The sequence below is a fragment of the Anolis carolinensis genome, chromosome 2, assembly GCF_035594765.1.
Source record: "Anolis carolinensis isolate JA03-04 chromosome 2, rAnoCar3.1.pri, whole genome shotgun sequence".
Lineage (NCBI taxonomy): Eukaryota > Metazoa > Chordata > Lepidosauria > Squamata > Dactyloidae > Anolis > Anolis carolinensis.
Window position 1 is genome coordinate 233,304,663 of NC_085842.1, and position 24,732 is coordinate 233,329,394.

Consider the following 24,732-nt stretch of genomic DNA (forward strand, 5'->3'; position numbering starts at 1 on the left):
CCTCCACTATACATACATGTGTCCCCCTCGATGGATTGTCACCTTGCTGTGGTGAGGGGGGCTTGCGTGTTCCGATGAACCTGTGGGCACAACCACTGGAGTGATGCACTCCCAGGAGTGGCCGCAGGGGAGGTTCCAGACCAAGCACAATCCGAAGACCCAAAATCCTCAACGGCGGAGCAGGCGGAGGATAACATGGTACATGTTACAACGGCTGTGAAGGCGGAAGAAGGCTGCAACAGACTGAGAAGCCACTTTCGTTGTGTTAACCACACCACTGCTGGGATCTCACTCTGTGAAGACTGTGTGTTGACCGGCCGTGCACCGATCTCCACACATTAAAAAAAATCACGCACAGGCGTCTTTCAACAAAAATAAAAACAAACCTACAAAAGTCCCATGGCGATCAGTGAGTGGCGACGGGGGCAGGACTGTGAAATCTGGAAGCCCCTAGTCACAGACTGGCACATGGGCGGTGGATATGGACTCAGTCGTTCTACCTCAAGGACCGAGGCAGTTGAGTAGTCCGGCAGCTGTATCCATGACTGAGAAGCCCTTTTTAGGATCCGCTCTGCTCACCCCAAATGGGGAAGGGGCTAGAAAAGGTGCCCTAAACATAGTCTGCCTCTCCTACCCTGACTGGACTGCCGTGTCCAGAGGGGTCACCACTCTGCGGCCAAAAAAGAAAAATGAACTTTGGAACATGGAACGTACGGACACTGTTGGATAACACTGACAATGAACGCCCCGAATGCAGGACTGCTATCATTGCAAGGGAGCTGGGATGCTTTAAGATCGACATAGCAGTCCTTCAGGAGACCCGGAGAGCAGGAGAGGGACAGCTGAAGGAAGAAAAGGGAGGCTACATCTTCTTCTGGAAGGGACTGCCTGAAGAAGAGCGAAGAATACACGGAGTTGGCTTTGCGATCAGAAACGACCTGGTGAAGCACCTGACTGAAGCACCCACTGGCATCAACGAACGACTTTCAACCCTCCGAATTAACCTTGCCAAAAACCAACAGGCAACCATCATATGCGCCTATGCACCAACTCTAGATGCTGATGAAGACATCAAGGAAACTTTTTACTGTCAGCTGGACACCATCCTATCGGAGATACCTAAGGAGGACAAAATCATCCTCCTGGGGGACTTTAATGCAAGAGTCGGAAGGGACTCTGACCTGTGGCCAGGGATCATAGGAAAAGACGGGGTCAGAAACAGCAACTCGAATGGCATCCTGCTTCTCACCAAATGCGGAGAGCACAACCTTGTCATCACCAACACGCTCTTCCGCCAGAAAAACAAGCTCAAGACATCATGGAAGCACCCTCGGTCAAAGCATTGGCATCTCTTGGACTATGTTATCACACGTGCCAGAGACCGCTGCAATGTGCTTCTCACAAGAGCCATGACAGATACTGATGACTGCTGGACGGACCACAGGTTAATCCGATCCACGATGGCTATCAAGATTGTCCCCAAACGCAGACTCCAAGGAAGAAAAACAAGGCGCAAAATGAACACCCAAGCCCTTCAGGAGCCCTCCAAACGAGCCCTTCTCCAAACAACACTCAAAGATCATCTACCCACAGAACACCCCGAAAATGTTGAGGAACATTGGAACAAACTAAAGACCTCCATCATCACAGCCTGCGAAGAAAGCATTGGATACCAAACTAAGAAACATCAAGACTGGTTTGATGATAACGACAAAGAGATCCAACAGCTGATTGATAATAAAAGGAAAGCCTTCCAAACATGGCAGAGAGACACCAACTGTGCTGCCAAGAAAAAGATCTATGCCAGTGCAAAAGCTGAGGTCCAAAGAAGGACCAGAGAAATCAAGAACATCTGGTGGACAAAGAAGGCTGAAGAAATCCAACACCATGCAGATACCCATGACGCTCAGGGATTTTTCAAAGCCACAAAGATCATTTATGGACCAAGAAACCATGGCATACAGCCCCTATGCTCATCAGATGGAACCAAAATTCTGAAGGACAAAACATCAATTGCACTACGTTGGAAAGAGCACTACCAGAACCTGCTGAATCGCAGCTCCAATGTGGCCGAAGAGACCCTCTCACAAATCCCGCAACAACAAACCAGGGATGAGCTTGCAGCACTGCCTAGTTTGGAAGAAGTCAGCAATGCCATCAGCCAACAAAAAAACAACAAAGCCAGCGGACCTGATGGGATTCCTGCTGAAATCTTCAAAGAGGGTGGACCTGAGCTGATACAACAACTCCACCAGCTCATTGAAAAGGTGTGGATGACCGAGAAAATCCCAGCTGACTTCAAGGATGCCACCATCATCACCCTTTTCAAGAAAGGGGACAGAACAGACTGCGGGAACTATCGTGGTATCTCCCTTCTAACCTCCGCCGGGAAAATCCTTGCAAGAATCCTTGCAAACCGCCTTCTCCCTGTCTCAGAAGACACCCTCCCAGAATGGCTTCCGCCCCTCCAGAGGAACAGTGGATATGATCTTCACTGCTCGACAGCTCCAAGAAAAATGCAGGGAACAAAACCAACCTCTGTACATGGCATTCATTGACCTTGCAAAGGCATTCGACACAGTGAATCGCAGCACTCTCTGGACCATCCTCCAAAAAATTGGGTGCCCTGACAAATTTGTGAACATCCTGCGGCTCCTCCATGATGACATGATGGCAACAGTCTAGGACAGCCACGGCTCCCAAAGTGACCCATTTAAGGTGGAATCAGGTGTCAAGCAGGGATGTGTTATTGCCCCCACCTTATTTTCCATCTTCATCGCTATGATACTTCACCTTGTTGATGGGAAGCTTCCCACCGGAGTGGAAATCATCTATCGGACAGATGGCAAGCTATTTAACCTCAGCAGACTGAGAGCCAAAACCAAGGTCACCACAACATCTGTTATAGAACTCCAATATGCCAATGACAACGTAGTCTGTGCGCATTCAGAAGAAGACCTACAAGCCACTCTAAACACCTTCGCAGAAGTATAGGAGAAGCTCGGCCTCTCACTGAACATCGAGAAAACCAAAGTGCTCTTCTAACAGGCACCAGCTAATCCCTCTGCAAAGCCAGGACTACAGCTTAATGGTGTAACATTAGAAAATGTTGACCATTTCCGCTACCTTGGCAGCCATCTCTCCACAAAAGTCAACATCAGCACTGAAATACAACACCGCCTGAGCTCTGCGAGTGCAGCATTTTCCCATATGAAGCAGAGAGTGTTTGATGACCGGGACATCCGTAGAGATACCAAGGTGCTTGTTTATAAAGCCATTGTCCTCCCAACCCTGTTCTATGCCTGCGAAACGTGGACTGTCTACAGACGTCACACCAAACTCCTGGAGCGTTTCCATCAGCGTTGCCTCAGGAAAATCCTGCAAATCTCTTGGGAAGACAGGCGGACAAATGTCAGCGTGCTGGAAGAAGCAAAGACCACCAGCATTGAAGCAATGCTCCTACGCCATCAACTCCGCTGGACTGGCCACGTTGTCCGAATGCCCGATCACCATCTTCCAAAGCAGTTCCTCTACTCCGAACTCAAGAATGGGAAACGGAATGTTGGTGGGCAGGAAAAGAGATTTAAAGATGGGCTCAAAGCCAACCTTAAAAACTGTGGCATAGACACTGAGAACTGGGAAGCCCTGGCCCTTGAGCGCTCCAATTGGAGGTCAGCTGTAACCAGCAGTGCTGCGGAGTTCGAAGAGGCACGAACGGAGGGCTTAAGGGAGAAATGTGCCAAGAGGAAGGCCCGTCAAGCCAACCCTGACCGGGACCGCCTTCCACCTGGAAACCGATGTCCTCACTGCGGGAGAATATGCGGGTCAAGAATAGGTCTCTTCAGCCACCTAAGAACCCACCCCCAAGACACCAAGGATGGAAGACTATCGTCCTCGAACTACGAGGGATCGCCTAAGTAAAAGTAAGTCTATAGCTGTATCCACACTGCAAAATTATAGCAGTTTGACACCACATTAAGACCATTGCTCAATACTATGGAATTCTCAGATCTGTAATTTTGTGAGATATTTAGCTTTCTTTGTCAGAGAGTTCTAGTACCACAAGATAAATATTTCAGTATTTCAAAGGACAGCGCCACGACAGTTAAAGTGGTATTAAATTGTTATAATTCAGCCTAAAAACATGGATTTTAAAACAGGCCTTTGACTTTGAGTAGGTTGTGATGAGCCCATATGAGGTTGACACTCTGGCACTTTAGGTCGTGAATTGATGGCAGCTAATTTTTATCTCCAGGCGTTCTGTGTTTTAAATAGAGCAATTTTATTTGATGTTATGTGTGGTTGTCATTATAATTTTATATGTTATTCTTTTATACTTATGTACCATTTTATGTCATATGCTGAACCCTGAGTGCCTTTGAAAGCCGTCCCGAGTCCCTTTGGGGAGATGGTGTCAGGATATAAATAAAGATTACGATATTGGTGATGATGGTTGTCTCTATTATGTTGTCCTACCAAAAACTGGAGAATCTTTATTGCACTGGGACTCTTTTTGAAGAGTCATATAACATAACTTGTGGGATAGCAACTTGGGAGCTTGGAGGACTTGGGAGAATACACACACCCTTTTTAAACAATGCTGGGCCATAACTGGTGCAATTGTGACAACCATACACAATGTTTTTTTAAGATCCATAAGAACATGTTGTTTCTCAGGTAAGCAATCAGCATTTGATTAACTATTTTGAAAAATAGAGTTCTGCAAAATAGTTTTGAAACATGAGGGTTATGGTGTTTCATGGGTCATATTCAATACTGACATTTCTCTAATGCAATGCCTGAAAACATTGTTTTGATTCTCATGCAAACTTATGTACAAATATTATTTGGATTCCTTGAGACATGAAGGTGATATGTTGTCATTGTCTTCCTAGTAGCAATGTGATTGACTGCAGTGCAGACATTTTGGACTGTAATATTCACTAACCCTTAACTGAGTGGTATGGGGCTTCCGATAGTGCAGTGGGTTAAACCTCTGTGCCGGCAGGGCTGGTGACTTGAAGGTTGGGTTGCTGACCTGAAAGTTGCCGGTTTGAATCCTACCCGGGAAGAGCGTGGATGAGCTCCCTCGATCAGCTCCAGCTCCATGTGGGGACATGAGAAAAGTCTCTCACAAGGATGGTAAAAACATCAAAACATCCCCCTGGACAACGTATTTGCAGACAGCCAATTCTCTCACACCAGAAGTGACTTGCAGTTTCTCAAGTCACTCCTGACACGGGAAAAAAACCCTGAGTGGTTCTAGTCTATAGGCTTTCTTGAAAATACGTTTTCCTTCATGAATTCATTCATATATATCTATGCCAAGTTATCTAGGGCCTCTGAGATTTAATATCCAAAACATTTGGAGGGCAAAGATTCCCCCACCTCACACTAGTTGAAAGCGAACTCATGCTATTTTGATAGCAGTGCAATACTGGATGTAACTCCATGTGTGGTATCTTGAATAACGTGAAGGCTTCACATTACAGTGGTCTGTGCTTCAGAATACTGAGCCAAGCTAAGTTACAGATATTTAAGAGACCCGATCTGTGCAAATTTCACTTTGAAATGACTTATTGATCTAGCTCCATGCAGCTTCTGGGATAATTTTGGAATCAGAACTGTTGTTATACACTTGTTTTTGTGCTCCCTGAATGTATAAATGGAGCATTTAATGTAAATATCTTAAAATAAGAAAATATATTTGAAAGGGAGCATATTTCAATACATTTAAATATAGTTCTTCAACAGATATTTGTGAAGATTTTATAAGAAATTTGCAGGTTAATACATAGATGGGATGGATGTTTAAATAAACATATGGGAACCTGAATTGATTCAAAATTACATGATTCATTCATCTATTAGAAATTATTCTAACTATATGGCTCCCACCAAACATGGATTTCCACATATAGCTCCCACTCCTTTCATAAGATTGGTACCTCAAAAATTAGAGCTGATATGGGAAAACTGGTACCATTTTTGAAATCAGCAGGTTAAACATATCCAGGTCTAATATTTGAGGCCTGGGTATGTTGGAGGAAAATTCTGAGAGTGCCTTGGACCGCAAGAAGATCCAACAAGTCCATACTCCAGGAAATAATGCTTGATTGCTCACTGGAGGGAAGGATATTAGAGGCAAAAATGAAGTACTTTGGCCACATCATGAGAAGACAGGAAAGCTTAGAGAAGAGAACGATGCTGGGGGAAATGGAAGGAAAAAGGAAGAGGGGCCAACCAAGGGCAAGGTGGATGGATGGCATCCTTGAAGTGACTGACTTGACCTTGAAGGAGCTGAGGGTGGCTACGGCCGACAGGGAGCTCTGATGTGAGCTGGTCCATGAGGTCACGAAGAGTCGGAAGCGACTGAATGAATAAACAACACTAATATTTGAGGCACCAAAATGTGTGTTGGCCAGTGTTATCTACCATGTGGAGTAGGGATAATTGGAATAGCAAAACAACAGCACTTAGTTTAGGAAAAGGTTAAAGGACATCTTAACCTTGGATATTATATCCACAAGACTTGCATCTGAATTCAAGCCCAACTATCTTGACTAAACAGAATACACTGCAGCTTCCCGGATGTTACTGTATCACAACTCCCATCAGCTCTAGTCATGATATCTAACAATGCGGATCACAGGAGTTGTAGTTCAACATCTGGAGGGACCACATAAAATGATGTGGTGAGCCGGATTCGGCTCTTGGGTCTGAGTTTGACACATGTGCCCCAGAAGATTTAGTGGAAGCATATCTAAAAGACAGCCTGCTTTTATATTTGGTAAGTATTGCTGAGTGTTTATAATCTACAGGCCTTTCTGCTGATATTCTGTGGGTTCAAACTGTAATAGATCTATGCCAAGAATTTCCTTCTGTTTCTTGTTGTATCAGCCGCATCACTTAGCTGATGCCATCTGGTACACGGATATTACGATTTGCCTTCTGTTGTTGTTGTTTAGTATTACTGTTCACCCTAGGTTATCTACAGCTAAATACTCAAAACTGGATATCATTTTAACATTTGAATGTGTTTTTAGAGAGCTACAATGCGAAATCACTTACATACCACCCGTTTGCAAGCTCCCTGACAAAACAAATAAAATGGAAAATAATTGGGTCCATGTTTTTCCAGTCATGAAGGCTGTACTTCTGAGTCCAGATTGTATAATAGGCTATTAAATAAGGCTCGAATGAAGAAGTGAAGCATAAGCATGTCCAGCACCTCAATTATCTCTTTAGAATGCTATATTTTTCAAGATCATTGTGATAATGCTGCAAGAAACAAATCATAAGGCAAAGGGGGTCTGTGAGCATATTTTGCTCTCACATGAGTGAAATCTTCACAGCTAATCTTATTACATTGGCAGATGGATTTGATGGGAGTTTCCCAGGGAGTATCAGCTCTAAGTAAAAGACTTATCTATTTATCTGGCTATTGCATATACAATACAGCTAGTAAGCTATCCATCCTTTAAAAAACACAATACATTTGATCTTCCAGCGCAAAAAGCAATGGGTGCCAGATGAGGCGAAGTTCCAGGTGCTAAACTGGCTTTAATATTATAGGCCTGCAGGACTTTGACTCATGGAAATAGTTCAACTATTTGAAAGTCTTAAGACTAAATTAAAAGTAACATGGCAGCCAGAGAAATGGGTGTGCATAGAAAAGAACATACGTTCTTAGACCGATTAGAAAAAGTCTTCTCATTATGAGGGAAAATATGTTGTCACTGCATCCAGCTCCAGCACATATTAACAATGTGTCAAACTGGATTATACGCATAGATTGTTTTTGGAAAAAGCCCTACAATGGACGGGGAAGTCAAGTTTTTCTTTAATTTATGTATCTTGCATACAATGTGCTTTATTTTCTGACTTGTCTAGGGAAGATAAACACAGGCTTCATTGGAAAGTCTGATTGCAGGGGAACATATATCTACCGTATGTTGGGTTGGCATCACTGTTTGAAACTAGGAAGGACCATATCTCTACCAAAAATATTTGGCAATTTTTTGCGGGGGATGTTTTAGCTGAGAAGGGCCCTAGGTCTCATACCTAGTGTTCAGTATCAGGCACAAGTCTTTTCTGCTAGATAAATTATTTGCTAGTAAATCTCAAATATCTCCTGGGTATGATTTGCTAGCAGAAGAACCAAAAAGGAGAGAGAAAAAGGTTGTGCCAAGGGAGGAGCCAAAGAAGGCCAGGTCAAAATTTTACCCAATTCAGAAGGCAACAAGAAGGCTGGCACAAAGATAAGTCAACACAAGTAGTCTTAAGTGATTTTCAACTTCACTAGGCTTGGATTCAGCAGTTTCAGTGAGCCACATCACGGCTCAGTAGGCACTTGACTAACTTGATTAGTTAGGATTGCATTCTGGCTAACAAGAACCAGTTAGATCAGTGGTTCTCAATCTGTGGGTCCCCAGATGTTTTATCCTTCAACTCTCAGAAATCCTAACAGCTGGTAAACTGGCAAGGATATCTGGGAGTTGTTGGCCAAAACACCTGGGGACCCACAGATTGAGAACCACTGAATTAGAGCAAAATCTTTTCTAATGGGCAATAGCGACTCAGTGGCAACTAGTCATCATCTCCTAGTCTGCCCTCTGAAAGAAACTCTCCGTCGGAGTTTCTCCACAGGATTGGAGGTGGCCATCTCCAGATGTTGTTAGATTTGAAATCCCAGAAGATCCAGCCAGCTGTTGGGCAGCTGAATCTGATAATTTCTTAGATGAGAACAAATTCTTCATGCATATATTGCAACCTGACTCATGGATAATTTTTTTAAAAACAAACAAACAAATAAACACTGCTGTAGCTACACATATTTACCAGGAAGAAAGATGCATAGTTACCTACTCAGTAACAACTTTGAAACTGTTTACCCCCTTTCTTGAGAAGTTATGAAATACCCTCTGCAATTCACCTTCTGGTTGTGTGATATCTGGGGAAGGCTTTTAATAATAACCCAAGGAAATAATAAGAAAGGATAAAGATAATTTTAGCACTCCAAAGCATATTACATCCATTTTACAGGCAGGAAAATTCTTCAAAGAAAACATTTATGTTGAATAAGAAGGTGCTTATGAGTACAAATCAAAAGTATTAACTTCTTGGATTCCCTTTATTTTTCTAGTCAAAGGGTTATTATTCTCGGAATCATATGGTATTTGCATTTTGTCCAAAATACTTCCCCCTATATTTTCTTTTCAACATTATCCCAGTACCCTTGAAAAAAATCCAGTTAAATTGCTATTTACAAATCTCTTGTGCTGACATTTAGAAAGAATGCAATAACAAAGCAGATTGGGGAGTTTTCCTTCTCATAAATGCATGAACTGGATTCAAAGTCCCATCAGTCCATCCGGCTGGCTGAGGTTGATGGGAATCCAATCACATCTGGATAATAACAGGTTCTCAGCAGCATCTGGAGGGTCATCAGTTCTCAACTCCAGCCACAAAGCAATGTTAAATTGGAACTAGATTTTTCTCAGTAAGACCATGGGTAAGAGGGAGTCTTCATCTGGAGTTGTGGCTCCTTCTAGCTTATTTTTTTAATACTCTCCAGCAGAAATATGGGCTATGATTCAAATAATCTCTTTCCAATATAAGCAAAGTGATCCCTATTTGACACACATGTTGACAGTGCCTAATTCCCATTATACACTGAAGTGTAATTATACTCTGTTAAATACATATTTAGAAAAGTGGTTTAATGGGGGAGAAAAAACTTCTAAGAATCCATAAACTGGGCTTCCAAATTAAAACAAATAAAAAAACATTCAAGTGTACATCTGGCACTTGCCTATAAATGACCAGAAAGCACATACAAAATATATACCAGCACTGAAGTATAACTTGATCGTAACCTTTACATCCTATTTATAAAAATATACAATATTATACACATATAATCGTCTTATTTCCTTATTGTACTCAGCTGGTTCAGTTATAATTCATTTGATTGTGTGCCAGTCATACCAGTATGGCTATTTTACTATATTAAAGAAAAGCTCTGGAAAAAAATAGCTATATTTTCAATGAAAACCTGTTCTGCATTTATTCTTAAGTTAAGCACTGGACATTAAAAAATGGGCACCTTGTTGCTGACAAAACAGGAAGGAGAATGGGCAGGTTCCATGGACAACAAGTGAAGGGTGGTAAGATCCTGCTCACTTTCAGGTCACTGTAGGAATGTGATAGCCCTGTTTATCTTCCCTCTGTTTAGTTTTTGTAGCTAGCTAGCTAGCTACCCTAAAATGGGATGAGCAATTGCACAGGGTCCTGGAACCAATCTATTCCTGTAGCCATACCTTCTCACAAAGCAAACTTGAATATCTGTTCTTCTCTTTGGACTCTCTCAAAATGATTATCAAGGGTGGATGTTATGTTACTTCCTGTCACCATTTTCAGAGGGATTGTAGAGGATAATGGAGGTATTTGGAGCTGGTATAGGTGCTTTAGGCTATATTTACATATAACTTGTAAGTTGCTCTGAGTCCCCTTCAGGGAGAAAAGGTAGGGATATAAATGTCATAAATACATATGTCATAAGATATCTATATCTATATCTTCTGAGGAAGGAACTGGAAAAACCACATTTGAGTATTACTTTCCTAAGAAAGTCCTATATAATTCATGAAGTCATCAGTCGACAAGTGATCTGGAGGCACATACACACAGAGAAAAGGTCTGTGGTGCTTGTTGAGTAGATCATTTTTATGTGCCTTCTGAGTACTTTTATGGCAAATAATGTTTTGGCAGGCTGGGTTTTGGAGGGGAGACTATTGGCGGGTTTAGAGGCACAAAGCTGGGGTCTTGGGGCGTTGTGTGGCCTACAGCCCACCATTTTTGATATTCTGGACCACAACTCAGTTGTAGTATAGAACATCTCTAAGGAGCTCATCACATTGAAGTCGTAATTCATAGGACAGTGGGGGGATTCATGACATTGCGTGGTGAATCTGTGGGACAGTGTGTGTGTGTGTGTGGGGGAAACAATTGCTCTATGCCCCGCATCACCCGCTGCACCCTTTAACCCATCCCATGGGGGAAAGTGTCACTGTCCAGCTTCCCCCTGTTGTCTACGGACGAGGGAAGAATCCTACCATGCTGTCAGAACACTACCTTTATGGAGTCCTGCCAGAAGTTTACTGATGTCATGTGATGACGTCTGGTGGACTTTGAGGAGGAAGCATCCTGGCAGCATGCTAGGACGCTGATTTTTCTGCATGTGATGAGGTGGTAGGGCACTGAGAAAGCTGTCTTAAGGATAGTATTCCAGTGTTTTATCTACATAGTCTTGCTACATATTGCTTCATATACCTTGATATTAACCTTTCCAAAACAACATTTCCTATTTTAAGGAGAAAAGTTTTTAAATGCTTGCCTGGGAGATGGTTTCTGGTATGAATAAAGCATTATTGGACACTAGTGGGACCTGAAAGAAAATGTTGCTGTTCAGTCCATTCCCTTCACCCTTTCCTCCACTTTTCATTTCCTCCTTCCCCCTACAACACTCAATCAGCATTCTTTGGAACTGAACAAACTTAAACCTCGTTGGGTTGTGCTTCCCTTCCTCCAAGATCTTTGCCTCTTGAGATGTGTTAAACTCCTACAAACCTCGGAGTTCCTAAATCAACCATCTTTTGCCAGGGTGGTGATATTTTGTCTGCATAAGCAATAGTACTCACAGCCCCAACACCAAAAAAATTGGAATGATAATCCTCTGCTGAAACATGTTCATAAAGACGGTAACGGTGAGTAATTCAAGAAAATACTTCTGTTGAAATCAACAGTTTTTTCGGGGGTGGGAACAAGATTTCTACCTTATTCTGAGATGCAAAGAAATGTATCTCACCTCAAATTTCTGCACAACTACATCACATTTTAATGAAATAAATTACAAACGAAACTATTTGCACATTTTAAAATGTGAAAAGCTAAATGTTTATGGAATTCAAAAAGTGGTGACAAGAAAAATATGTACATTTGGTGACATGCATAAATAATCAATCACATTCGGAAAAATACAGTAAAATCACTCAAATTTCAATGCAGTAAGGAAAAAAGTAATATCTCACAACTTGATGGAAAACCAAGGAAAGAAGGAAATGGGCTAGATTTGGAGAAACATAATGATCAGTCTGATATTTTTATATCCTTATAGGAGAATGCAGGGAAAACCATGATGCAATAACCTAGTTTACAAACTGATTTTAAGAAACAATACCACCAATATGGCTGGGAATTAGCATTTTGAAGGTATTATCTAGACTGGCGCTTGACAAGATTGCCATAGTGGTACATTTTGATGTGCATGATATAATGATTTCAAACTGATGCAAAGTCTCTAGCATATAGTTAGTGCCCTGTAATAGTATATTAAGTGGATATTTGAACCAGCTCTTATTCACTAGTTTACTTGAAGCAAAATAAACAAACACCATCACAGTGCACAAAGCTACTTTAACCATGAGTGAAAAACAGCATGACTTGATTAAAAAACCCAACTGCTGCAGGCTTTGTAGGTCATAAAATAAGCCTTTAGCGAATCGGCTTACCCTGTCAAATAGCTATACCACATTGATTACGGTTTAAATGTTCCCAGAAGAGTCAGGAACACTTTCAAGTTGGACTGTGCGGTATACAAAAATATCCCAACTTCAATAGGATTGAAATCTATTCCAGATTGTACCAAATTTATTATCTATAATTTAAAAATAAAATGCTGTTTTAATCAAAGCTTGGAAAAGTTCTTTATGGACAACAGTCTTCTAAAATTTCTAGTAGCCATAGTGACTTGGGGATTAGAGTCTAAAAAAGAAACCCCCCTGTGCTCTGGCTTTAATGCACTGCTTAGAACCTGATTCAAACTGTTGCAATTACAGCAAATTATGTTTGAAGACTTACGTTGGTTCTTCCGATACCATGGTTCCTTCTTCTAATTCCTGTGCTTGCTTGTACCATGGTAGTTTTGCTTCAACAGGGAGTTTTTCTGTAAGAATGATTATGGAGAAACATGAAATGTGCAATAACACAGCCCAATCAAAACAAAAAAAATCTTGGTGTCTTGGGTTTTAGGCCTGTGCCTGGGACGATTTGAGGAACTGATTCAGAAAATTGCACTGGATAGACTGCATCAGCTCTTAGCTTTGCAGATATGATTTTTTTATCGTGTCAAAAGTTTATTGAGAATATACTGCAAGTCGCTTCTGGTGTCAGAGAATTGGCCATCTACTGAGACATTGCCCAGGGGGTTGCCAGGAGGTGTTAGCTGGGAGGCTTCTCTCATGTTCCCGCAAACTAGAGCTGACAGACAGCCACTCACCCTGTGTCGCAGATTTGAACCAGCATCCTTCGGCTCAGCAACCTAACCCTCAGGTTAGCGGTTCAGCCAGCACAAGAGTTTAACCCATTGCGCCACCATGACTCCTCAAGTGTGATTATCATGATCTTCTATGGGTAAGCAGCTGGTGATTGGCATATGTTCTGTATCTCAAAAGCTAGAGCTGATAAGGGAAAACTTGTGCCATTTTTAGAATCAGCAGATCAAATATACCTAAGAAACAGGGCTAACATTTGAGGCACCAAAATGTGTGTCACCCGGTGTAGTTATATAAAGCAACTTTTCCCCATTAGTGTAATCCATTTATTTTTGTGCTCACTTGCTTCTTACAACTAAATATGTCTGGCAGGAGCAGAACCCCAAACACCAGGTAGAGTGTGTGTAGAGAGGACTTGTGCACTTAAGTGACCACAGGCTTGGGCATGATAAATCAGTAGGAAAATTCAGATTATTATAACAGTGACTACAGAAGCTATGAATGAGAGTTTGGGTGGTACACATGGAGTTTCTCTGCTCCATCTTTTATAGCAGGAACCATCAAATTAAGAAATCTCAGGATCACTTTTTAAAATTTATGTAAGTTATGGCATTTATATACTGCTTAATACAATAAAATCTCTAAGTAGTTTACATTATGTAATACAGTTTATACCAGCTTAAAATAATACACAATTAAAAAGGAGCTGAAAGCTAATAAACAGATGGAGCAAAGTAAATAATCCTTATGAACCTTTGAAGGCCTGCACATATAAGTGCATTTTAAGAGGCTTTTAACATGTGATACAGCTTCTGAACTTCAGATTCCCAAGGGTGTGTGCTGCCCATGAAATGACCTATCTTCCTGATGTTAAGTGATGCCATTCTTCTGGTTGTGGAATGACAAGTTAAGGCTGGATCTTTACTGCCCTGTATCCCAGTATCCTATCCCAGATTATCTGCTTTGGATTATATGAGTCTAACCTGGGATAAGCAGATAATTTGGGATCAGATCCTGGGATACGGGACAGTGTAGAAGGGGCCATAGACTCCAATGTACTGGCACATACAGGAGAAAGTGGCCTGCTATGTGTCCTGAAGCCTATTCACGCTGCACAAATATAAGACTATAATTCAATTTAACTACGACAACATCCTAGGGAATCCTGTGGCTTGTAGTTTGGTGACACATCAGTGTTCTCTGGCATAAAATGCTAAATATCCCACCTGAAACTGCCAGTCCCTGGATTCAGTTGGATGCTACCATGGCAGTAGACATGAAATACTGGGCTATATTTTTATATTGCAAATGGAGGCTTGGTCCTATGAAGTTCAGGACTTTCTTGGCCAATGAAAATTGTCATTGCTGCCATATGATCATGCACTTTCCTTATTGGCCTATCCTTTATTGCTGCACTAGTCCACCCGCCCATGAAGATAAGAGAAACCGATGCTCTTTTTTATGTATTGCTATAATGTTGTTCTATTTATGTAATTACATTTTAACTGTGTCGTTCGGGCTTGGCCCCATGTAAGCCGCCCTGAGTCCCTTTGGGGAGATGGAGATGGGGTACAAAAATAAAGTTGTTGTTGTTATTGTTATTATTATTATTATTAAACTCTGTATATAAAAGGGAGCCAATATATCACATCTAGAGCAGAAAACAATCTTTAATTGCTCTAGATGATGCTGTGTTACTTAACCAGCTTCAAAACATGGTTTACACTACCCTGTTTTGTTATGAAGGTGTTAATCACAATTCTATAGTTTAGATGAAATGAGGAATTACATTTCACAATGAGATTTCTGTCTTTGGGGAAAAGGAGGAGCAAAAGGAGAGGTGACATAGCCAAAATGCTTGTGCAAATCAAGAAGTGAACTTATGAAGACAATTTCTATCTGTTCTAGGATGCAGAGTTGATACATTTCCCATTTGGGGTGTACAGCAACACTTTTCACTTGTTAAAATTAGTGGCAAAACTGGAAGTGTAGAAAATGCTCCTTCAGTCTAAAGCAAGTATATCCTGTAACTATGGATGTGAATGCCATGAAAAGAGACTTTTCTAGTAGTAAGAACTATTCAACAGACTACTTTTGGAAGGTAGTGAGCTAGTTTCTGGTGGAATTTTAATAAGAGCTTGGATGGTCATTTGTCAGGCAAGCTTTTTGCACTATCAAGAACTAGACCAAAAACCCTTGAGATCCATTCCAATGCTATATTTCTATTATTCTTTTTGGTATCATTTTCATTGCTTTTTGTAAAATAGCTGAAAATTCATGTTAGCCTTCATGTTAGCACTGGTAAACCAAGGGTTAAAATAAAGATATGAAGAAAAGAGGCCCTTGAACTTTTACAATTTGAAAAAACATTATACGAAACTCCATTTTGAAGGCTTATTATGACAAAGAAGAATATCCAGATGTGATGAGTGATATTTCAAGAAATAGACAAATACTAAAATAGTTCAGCAATGTCTTTCCAGTCAGAGCTTATCAGTTTATCAACTATGTGAATTCAGAGAATGAGCTGAATACTTTTCCTGTCATTTCTGATATAACACAGCACTGGCCTATATTTTTTCTCCCACTCCTAGATCTGTACCAAGTATATACAATAAAAGTATTTTATGAAATACTTAGTTTTGGAGCCAAAGAACACTCTTAAAGGGACCTAACTTCTGGATTCAGCTGGAATTGAATAAGTTATGGGAACATAGATCTGGCTCTTAAAGGACAAGAGAGTGAAGAGACCTATGACGAAAGTCCAGGAAGGACTGATAACACCATGCTAAAATAAAACCAATCTTGGGAAGCTACTTAATTCTACAGACTGGTGAGAATGTTGCAGCATTTGCTAGGCCTCTGATCTACCAGGCATGTCACTTGGAGAAAGGAAGGGTATCAAACAAACAAATAAGCAAATAAATATCTACCACCTAGTTAAATCTCCCACAAAACATGGAGCCCCACAATATTTATTTGTTTGCTAATTTTGTTTGTGAAAGAAGCAATGAGAAATTTTAGCATTTTTTCTGTTATAAGACAATAATAGAATCATAGGATCAATAAGATGGAAGAGACAGCAAGGGACATCCAGTCCAACTCCCTGCAAGAATGCAAGAATCCAAGCACCTTCCACCGGATAGCCATCCAGCCTCTGTTTATAAACTTCCAGAGAAGAAGATTCCACCACAATCTCAGTAGCCTATCCCACTGTACCAACAACTCTTTCCATCAGGAGGTGCTTCCTTTTATTCAAGTAGGATCTCTTTTCCTGCAGTTAGAACCCATTATTCCATGTCCTACGACCTCATCAGACTGGGTGCTTTTCAGCGGCATATGCCGGTTGACCTTCTCTTTTGTGACGGAGGCCGTCGGCTCCCATCTCACAACATATAGCCACTTCTGGTGGGCTCCGTCGCAAAAGGGAAGGTTACCCATGTATGTTGCCATGCCGTGTTGAATTGAGATCAATGAGAGGAAGCTGAGTGGCTGATGCTTCCCCCCCCCCCCCCCCCCCATGGGATGTGGTGACAGGTGAGTCAGGCGATGCAGGGAATGGGGCGCATATCAAGTGTGCAGAAAAAAGCATTTACGATGCAGCAGACTACATTATCTGTGCAGAAATATTGGCCTTGTTGACTCCGAGAGAGTCCACCATGCATATGGAAGCCATCATGTGCACTGAAGGTCAAAGCAGACAAGATGTTGAACCTGTACTTTGAAAGAATACTCCTTCATGTGGTGAAAACCATCTGATCTTACTTTTGAAGAAATTACCTCTAGAAAGGATGCATGTTGAAATGTTTTATTTCTTCCGTTCTGTCATAAAGAGGTAAATACAGAACATACAAAAACTCACGGACACTTTGAAGTCTGAAAAAACATAGGAGAAAAGTCCCACAGAAAGTCATGGCTTTTTAATAAAGCCTTTGAGGCTTAATTGATTTATTCTTAAATTTACAAGCACGTGGTTTTAAACCATTTTAATGTTTAAAACGTGTTGTAGCCTATTAAATTGTTTATTATGCTTTTAGTCTGTTTAAATTATTTTTATTGTTTCAAAATTTAAATTGTTTTAAACTGTTTAATTGATTTTACTTGCATGCTGACCTGACATGCTAGGATATAGGGCAGGATACAAATTTTTCATAAATGAATAAATAAAACAAGTAAAAAGATAGCAATAGAATTGCATGATACCTGCAGAATTACTTATTTCAAAGTAAACATGAGCTTCATTTGCAAGTCTGCTTCCTAAGATGTATTTCTAAGCAGTTTCAACCCTGACAGAAAAAATTATGCAAACAGATGCTAATTAAGGATGACTGGGTTAATCCTGGAGCGGGTGGTTGCCTCTCAGCTCCAGGGGTTCTTGGATGACACCGATTTTCTGGATCCATCCCAGTCCGGCTTTAGACCTGGGCACAGTACCGAGACGGCTTTGGTCGCCTTGGTGGATGACCTCCGCAGGGAGCTGGACAGGGGGAGTGTGACCCTGCTGGTTCTCTTGGACATCTCAGCAGCTTTCGATACCATCGACCATGGTATCCTTCTGGGGCGGCTCTCTGGGTTGGGCCTTGGGGGTTCTGCTCTGCAGTGGCTCCAGTCCTTCCTGGAGGGCCGATCCCAGTTGGTGAAGCTGGGGGACACCTGCTCGGACCCCTGGCCATTGACCTGTGGGGTCCCGCAAGGTTCTATTCTGTCCCCCATGCTTTTTAACATCTACATGAAACCGCTGGGAGAGGTCATCCGGAGTTTTGGAGTACGGTGCCATCTCTACGCAGATGACACCCAACTCTACTACTCTTTTCCACCAAACTCCAAGGAAGCCCCTCGGATTCTGGACCAGTGTTTGGCGGCTGTGATGGGCTGGATGAGGGTGAACAAGCTGAAACTTAATCCTGACAAGACAGAGGTCCTCCAGGTCAGTCGTACGTCTGATCGGGGTATTGGGTGGCAACCTGTGCTTGACGGGGTCGCACTCCCCCTGAAGGCGCAGGTCCGCAGCTTGGGGGTCCTCCTAGACTCATCACTGACACTTGAGGCTCAGGTGTCGGCGGTGGCCGGGAGGGCCTTTGCACAACTAAAACTTGTGCGCCAGCTGCGACCATACCTCGTGAAGTCTGATCTGGCTACGGTGGTCCATGCCTTAGTTACCTCTAGATTGGATTATTGCAACGCACTCTACGTGGGGCTGCCTTTGAAGACGGCCTGGAAATTCCAACTAGTTCAGCGGGCGGCAGCCAGGTTCCTAACAGGAGCGAATTACAGGGAGCGGTCTACGCCCCTGTTCAAGGAGCTCCACTGGCTGCCGTTCACCTTCCGGACCCAATTCAAGGTGCAGGTGCTGACCTACAAAGCCCTGAACGGTTTGGGACCCACTTACCTTTCTGACCGCATCTCCCCCTACGAACCTGCACAATCTCTTCATTCATCGGGGGAGGCCCTCCTCTCGCTTCCGCCTCCGTCACAAGTGCGGCTGGTGGGGACGAGGGAGAGGGCCTTCTCCGTGGCGGCCCCCCGGCTCTGGAACGCACTCCCCAGGGAGATTAGGCAAGCTGCCACCTTGGAAGTGTTCAGGAAGAGCCTGAAAACCTGGCTCTTCAAACAGGCCTTTGAAGAAGTTCCGCCCACTGTATACTGGTACTAGTGGGTTTTTCTGACCAGTTGTACCTCTTGGTTAATTCCCTGACATAGCCTCAGTGTTTACCCCAGTCTAAGGCTCTTCCCATGACCTTGTAGCACCTTAACTTCCTCCTTGTTTACAAGTTCCACTCAGTGCACTTTGCCCAGCTCATTTTATGTTTTTATTGCTGTGTTTCTCAATTGTTTTATAATGATTGTGATTTTAATGCCTTTTAAATTTATTTGTGTGTTTTTGTGTTTGATATTATTGTATGTTGGTTTTATATCTGTAAGCCACCCCGAGTCCCTCTGGGGAGATGGTGGCGGGGTACAAAAATAAAATTATTATTATTATTATTATTATTATTATTATTATTAATCCAGTTTAGCCCCACATTAAGGGAATTCGGGGGATACTCTAGAAAAACTCCACCATTTGGACACAGTGTGGACAGTGGGACCAAATCTGAACTGAATTGGCCCGGTGTGCTTACAATTCTAACCGAAGTTTCTGTCTAAGATTCTGTTTTGGCTAAAGCCAGATAAAAATTTTCAGGTCAAGTCAAGAAACAAAAATGTTCCTCATTATACAACAACTATCCCTCTTTCCTTGGTGGTAGCAAAAAATTAATTTTCCCTTTCCAATATAGTTTACTGGGAAAAAATAGTTATCCATTTGTATTCAGTTCGTGACCCATATTACACTTTTGTGTATTCAGACTGTTTCCAGCACACAGGTAGACAATGAAAGTTACTTTCATAAAGCCCAACAAAAAATTCTAGATTGACAAATGAAGCCTATGGATGCATCTATGATGTGCAATTAGTTAAGTCTGACACCACTTTACCTGCCATGGTTCAATGCTTTGGAATCCTGGGGGGTAGAAGCTTTACAAGGTTTTAGGGTTCTCTGCCAAAGAGTACAAACAACAAATCCCAATATTTTATAGCACTGAGCCATGGCAGTAAAAGTGGTGCCAATGTACATTAATTCTATAGTATAAGTGTACTTTAGGGACTTCATCCCATGGACAGTAAAGAGTTGGGGATCGTTGTTTTTCCCAACGCCCCATGGAAATTAAACAAATGATTTCCTACCACCATCACATGTTTTCCTTCATTCAGCTTTCTTTTCAAATTATCCATTTGTCTTCCCATCACTCGGGAGACATATTTCTCTTTCCACCATCTCCTCCCTCATTTTCTTTTACTTGAATAAATTCTCTGTGTTTGTTCTCACGGAAGTACTTTTTAATGCAAGATCATTAAACGGGATTTCTTCTGTTCTATACTATTCGATATTACAGTTTATCTTTATAGTACAGACACCTCTCAATTCAAAAGGTAACTCTATTGAATTTACACTGATGACAAAGATATATAAATTACAATTCCTTCCTTCTCAGCCCCAAAAAGATTATGGTGGAAGAAAGGAATCGATACTGCCCATCTTGGCTCCTCCCTCCAGAACGAAGTCATTGTTATGTTTACAAGCGGGTAATGGGGAATTCCCATCACATGTTAAATTTGATGTTTGGCCCTCTCTACGTGGGGAATTTAAAATGAAGTCAATTGCCAATCGATTTAGGAATACAGTAGTTGGAAAAAAATATGGTTTAGAAATGGCAAAATACGTGAAACCTATGGTACGAATTTGCATCATGTGATAGCCTCCATTTCTTAAATGTGTAGAAATGCTGATTTTATTGCATGTGATGAAGTGGTAGGAGTCTATAAATCACATCACATACTGGTGATAATGCCCAACCAGACATGCAAAAAGGGGCAGGTCAAGGTCATTAATGATGTTCTTTCTGCTCTTGTGATTTACCTTTCGGCTTGTAGCACGGCGTAGGAATGATGCACTCTTCTTTAATGTGAGGCTTTGTTTTAGGACTGCAGCCACCTGTATGCATTCCTCTGTGATCAATGCAGAGAACCACTCGGTACCTCAGGCCTTGGCCACACGTCACTGTGCACTGGAAGGGAAAACAAGCATGAACTGCCACAAAAAGCAAAAATTAGCCTTTCTTTTCCAGTCTTGGCAGCAGCTGGAACCAGAACTGCTTCATCCACTAGCTCAGGATCTTTTATTTGTGGATGGGTGGCATTCTGATGTTGCATACTGTATAATTAATAAACATTTTAAAAAATGCCATAAATAAATAAATAGGTAGAATAGAACAGTTAACATAGAAGCAATATAGAGAAACAAAAAGTGTTATAGATCCAATCAGTGGGGCGGTGGCTTTTTCCTACACATTTTGTAGAATTCATTTATCTAGTTTTTGGAATTTCTGTGACTCCTATGGTCAGATCTTAATTAATAAGAAACAATGATTTTTTTGAAGGAGGTGGCATCTATACAACTTATTTTGGAACAAGTTTAAAAACTACTTAAAAATGGGGGAAAAGATACTGGATGAGGTTGAAACTGCATAGATATAGTACCAAAGCATTCTGATATTAGTGTGTAATGAGTTATATTTATTATATCATTTTGCTGTCAATAGAAAAGGTAATTTTAAATCTGTAGGGGTCATTATAAACATTAAAGTTCTTTCGCTTAATTATTTTGGTTGGACTTCTGGCTTTTTTCCAGGTACCTGGGCACTAGTCCAGTATTTTTGCTTTACGGTCAAAGGGCACATTATGAATGCTTAAATCATGTCTGTAGATAGCTTACCACTCTCAAAGCATGCCTATGAATTATAATTCAACTACATTATTTATATTTGACTGTTTTTATAAGCTAATTGACTGAAATTTTATGTATGCATCTTGAATGCATTTACAGGTAAAATTCACTATAAATAAAACCTTAGACTGTCAGTAGAGTTTAATGTTTTTCTCTCCTTGGTTCAACATTTTTGTGGGAGATCCAAAATGCTGATAGTGCCATACACAAGAAAGGTGGTTTTAAGTACTGGCAACTCATTTAACCACTGAGGCAAATAGATTAAAGGACCAAATTCTAGAATCTCAATAACTGTTTACCCTCACATACTGAGGATGATTCTTTGATAAATAATAGTCCTTATACATTCATCATTGCAGGGGAGTTGTTCTTGTTGGTAAAATAAAAAACCCACATGAGGAAAATCATCAGCAAAAAACAGAAATGTCAGTGTATTGTGTTGGCAAGATAAAAGGGTCGATTACAGGGGACAGACAATTATTCAACTAAGGTAATGTATAAACTAGAGTGTAGGTCTACCATACAATGAGATGCATGTACAATAATCATTGTGTTTTTCATGCTGTGCTATCTCCATGTAAAACCCTTTCCCAGTTGGAAAAAACAGAAATCCTTTGACAACCATCACCATCAAATTGTGAGCTGTGGAGGAGTGCAGCATATTTAAAATGTTGCACTTCTCTTTACAGAGGGGCTATTTCATGTAATTATACACTAACAAGACCCCGGAATCGATAGGGAAATTAAAAAATGCCTTTTCACTTTGCATATTTTTTCCCTAGTTCTCTTCATTTGTTCTTAAGAGACATTTGATGAAAATGTTACAGGTACTTCTGGAATGCAGGAAATTCATCCACAATAAATTAAAATATACATACAATCATCCCTCCACATTCACCTGGCTTAGGAGCACAGGATCACTATGAAAGAGAAGAAATGTGAATAAAAAAAAACCCACGAGTTTTAAATGTGAGATAACATCTAGTTCTCCAGCAAAATGCTATGGTCACCTTCTGCTGTAAGATGGCAGCAGAATAGCCCTAGAGCTGTGTTTCTCAAACTATGCTTCTCCAGATGTTTTGGACATCAGCTCCCAGAAATCCCAGCCAGCTTACCAGATGTTAGGGATTGTGGGAGCTGAAGTCTGTAACATCTGGAGGAGCAGTTTGAGAAACTCTGCTCTAGAGGAGCTAGAGATTCAGAAGAGGTGTTCTCTCTAAGACTCTCTAGCTCCTTCAGCGCAATTCTATTGCCAGATGTTGACCATAAAGTCATGCTGCAGGATCTATAGATTTCTAGAGATAATATGTTAAATAAAATCCACAAATAATCAAGTCCCCAAAAGTAAAACTGCAAATGTGGATTGCCAACTATACATACATAATTTGAATAACATTATTACCGGTGACCACTCCTGAGCCAACCACTTGGGACAATCAAAGATGTTACAGGGCTGGACGATGGGCATCTTGGGAGTGTACATGCACTTCCACTCTTCCACAGAACTGATAAGCCCCTGGATATCTTCCTCCACACAAGAGACTGTCCGGCTCTGGATGCCTCCCCCACAAGAGGAAGAACAAGCAGTCCATGGAGTGCTTTCCCACCTGCAAAACAAGATGCCAGTCAAGGAAATGTCACAGCCCCTAAGCTGCTGACCTGCATATAACTTTTAATATATAGTACAACCATCATATCCATAAAGGATATGTTCCAAGACTCCCTGTGATTAATATTATGTCCCATATTTTGACTATACTTGGGCTGGAAGCATAACACAGAATCACACTGAAAGACCCATAGAAGCCCACAAACACTTCTGGAGAGACAGGACTATGTTTTTGTAGAATGGGTAAGTGGTACTGTGGATATTGTATCTGTGGACAAGGGGGGCATACTGTATTCAGATTTTCCCCAATTGCTTGAACTCCACTGGTAAATCAATCAATCAGTATTTCACCTCCTAATGCCCAACTGAGATCAAATAATTGATGAAAGAGTTTACAATATGACATGTATCAAGGACAGGCATAAACTTAGTATGCCAAAGTGTGTTCCTAGAACTGCAAGAGGAAATGTAAACAATATTTCTTAGCAAAAACGAACCCATGGCATTGAAGAAAAACAAAGATCTACTGTACCAAGTGTTTGCCTATTAGTTAAAAGGTATGACACACTTAGAATAAAAAACTGCAGAAGATTTGAGTGTTTATGTGGGGTTTTTTTTGGAGGGGGTGTTTATGTGGGGGTTTTTGTTGGAGGGGGGTATTTATCGGGGACCTTAGAATATATTATTCATAACTGATATTGGTGCTGGAAGCATTTTGCCAAACACCATTCCTTTAAAGGGATGAATCTGGTCCAAATAAACCTCTTGCTGATTCCTACATTAACTTGATTCAAGTAATTCTGTTCATGCAAGTTCACACCACACATACAAACTCAATGCACCAGAGAGAAAGCAGATCCATGGTGACTGGCCCTGCTGGTGAGGCTAATGTCTGGAAAGGAGTGCCTTGCATATACAGATGCAGCTCCTCTTCAAAACACTTAGGAGTTTTGATCACATATGGGTTTCCTACATGTGAACTTCATGCCATTTTGCAGACACTGACAGTGAACACAGCCACACCTTCTCATTCACAGAATTAGTGAATGGGTTTAGTTGTTTTATGAACAATCTGCTACTAACGCAAAACTAACAAGTGGTTCCTTCAGATTTAAGCTTAGTCAGTTTTGGTTCTCATGCAGGTCTATCTTTGCAAGCTGACTGAACATTTAGAATCTGAGTAAACATGCTTAGAACAACATTTTAAAACATGAACAGGGCATTAGTTCCAGACTCTTATGCTCCAGAGGACAGGACTAAAACTACTAGAACCTAATATTTCAAGATTAAGTGAAACTTTCATAAAAGTAGGAGCCACTTGGAAGTGGAATGGAGTGCCTCCGGATTGGTTGGGCTCTCAATTACTAGAAGTATTAAAACAGGAACTAGCATTAAGGTTAGGTGCACAGGATCCTCATAAAAGTAAAAAAAAAAAATCCACAAATGTAAAAAAAAACTGCTAT

General features: G+C 41.2%; 1 protein-coding gene across 2 annotated transcripts in view; it reads right to left on the reverse strand.

The window, feature by feature from the left end:
- Nucleotides 1-24,732, reverse strand: part of adamtsl1 (ADAMTS like 1) — a 671,866-nt gene that overhangs the window by 136,865 nt on the left and 510,269 nt on the right. For both annotated transcript variants that reach the window (XM_062971884.1, XM_008103489.3), the window contains 3 exons: nt 23,063-23,267; nt 20,794-20,941; nt 12,922-13,006 (listed from right to left, as the gene is read on the reverse strand). In XM_062971884.1, the coding sequence (XP_062827954.1) occupies nt 12,922-13,006; nt 20,794-20,941; nt 23,063-23,267 (438 nt within the window). The remainder of the gene's footprint in view (nt 1-12,921; nt 13,007-20,793; nt 20,942-23,062; nt 23,268-24,732) is intronic.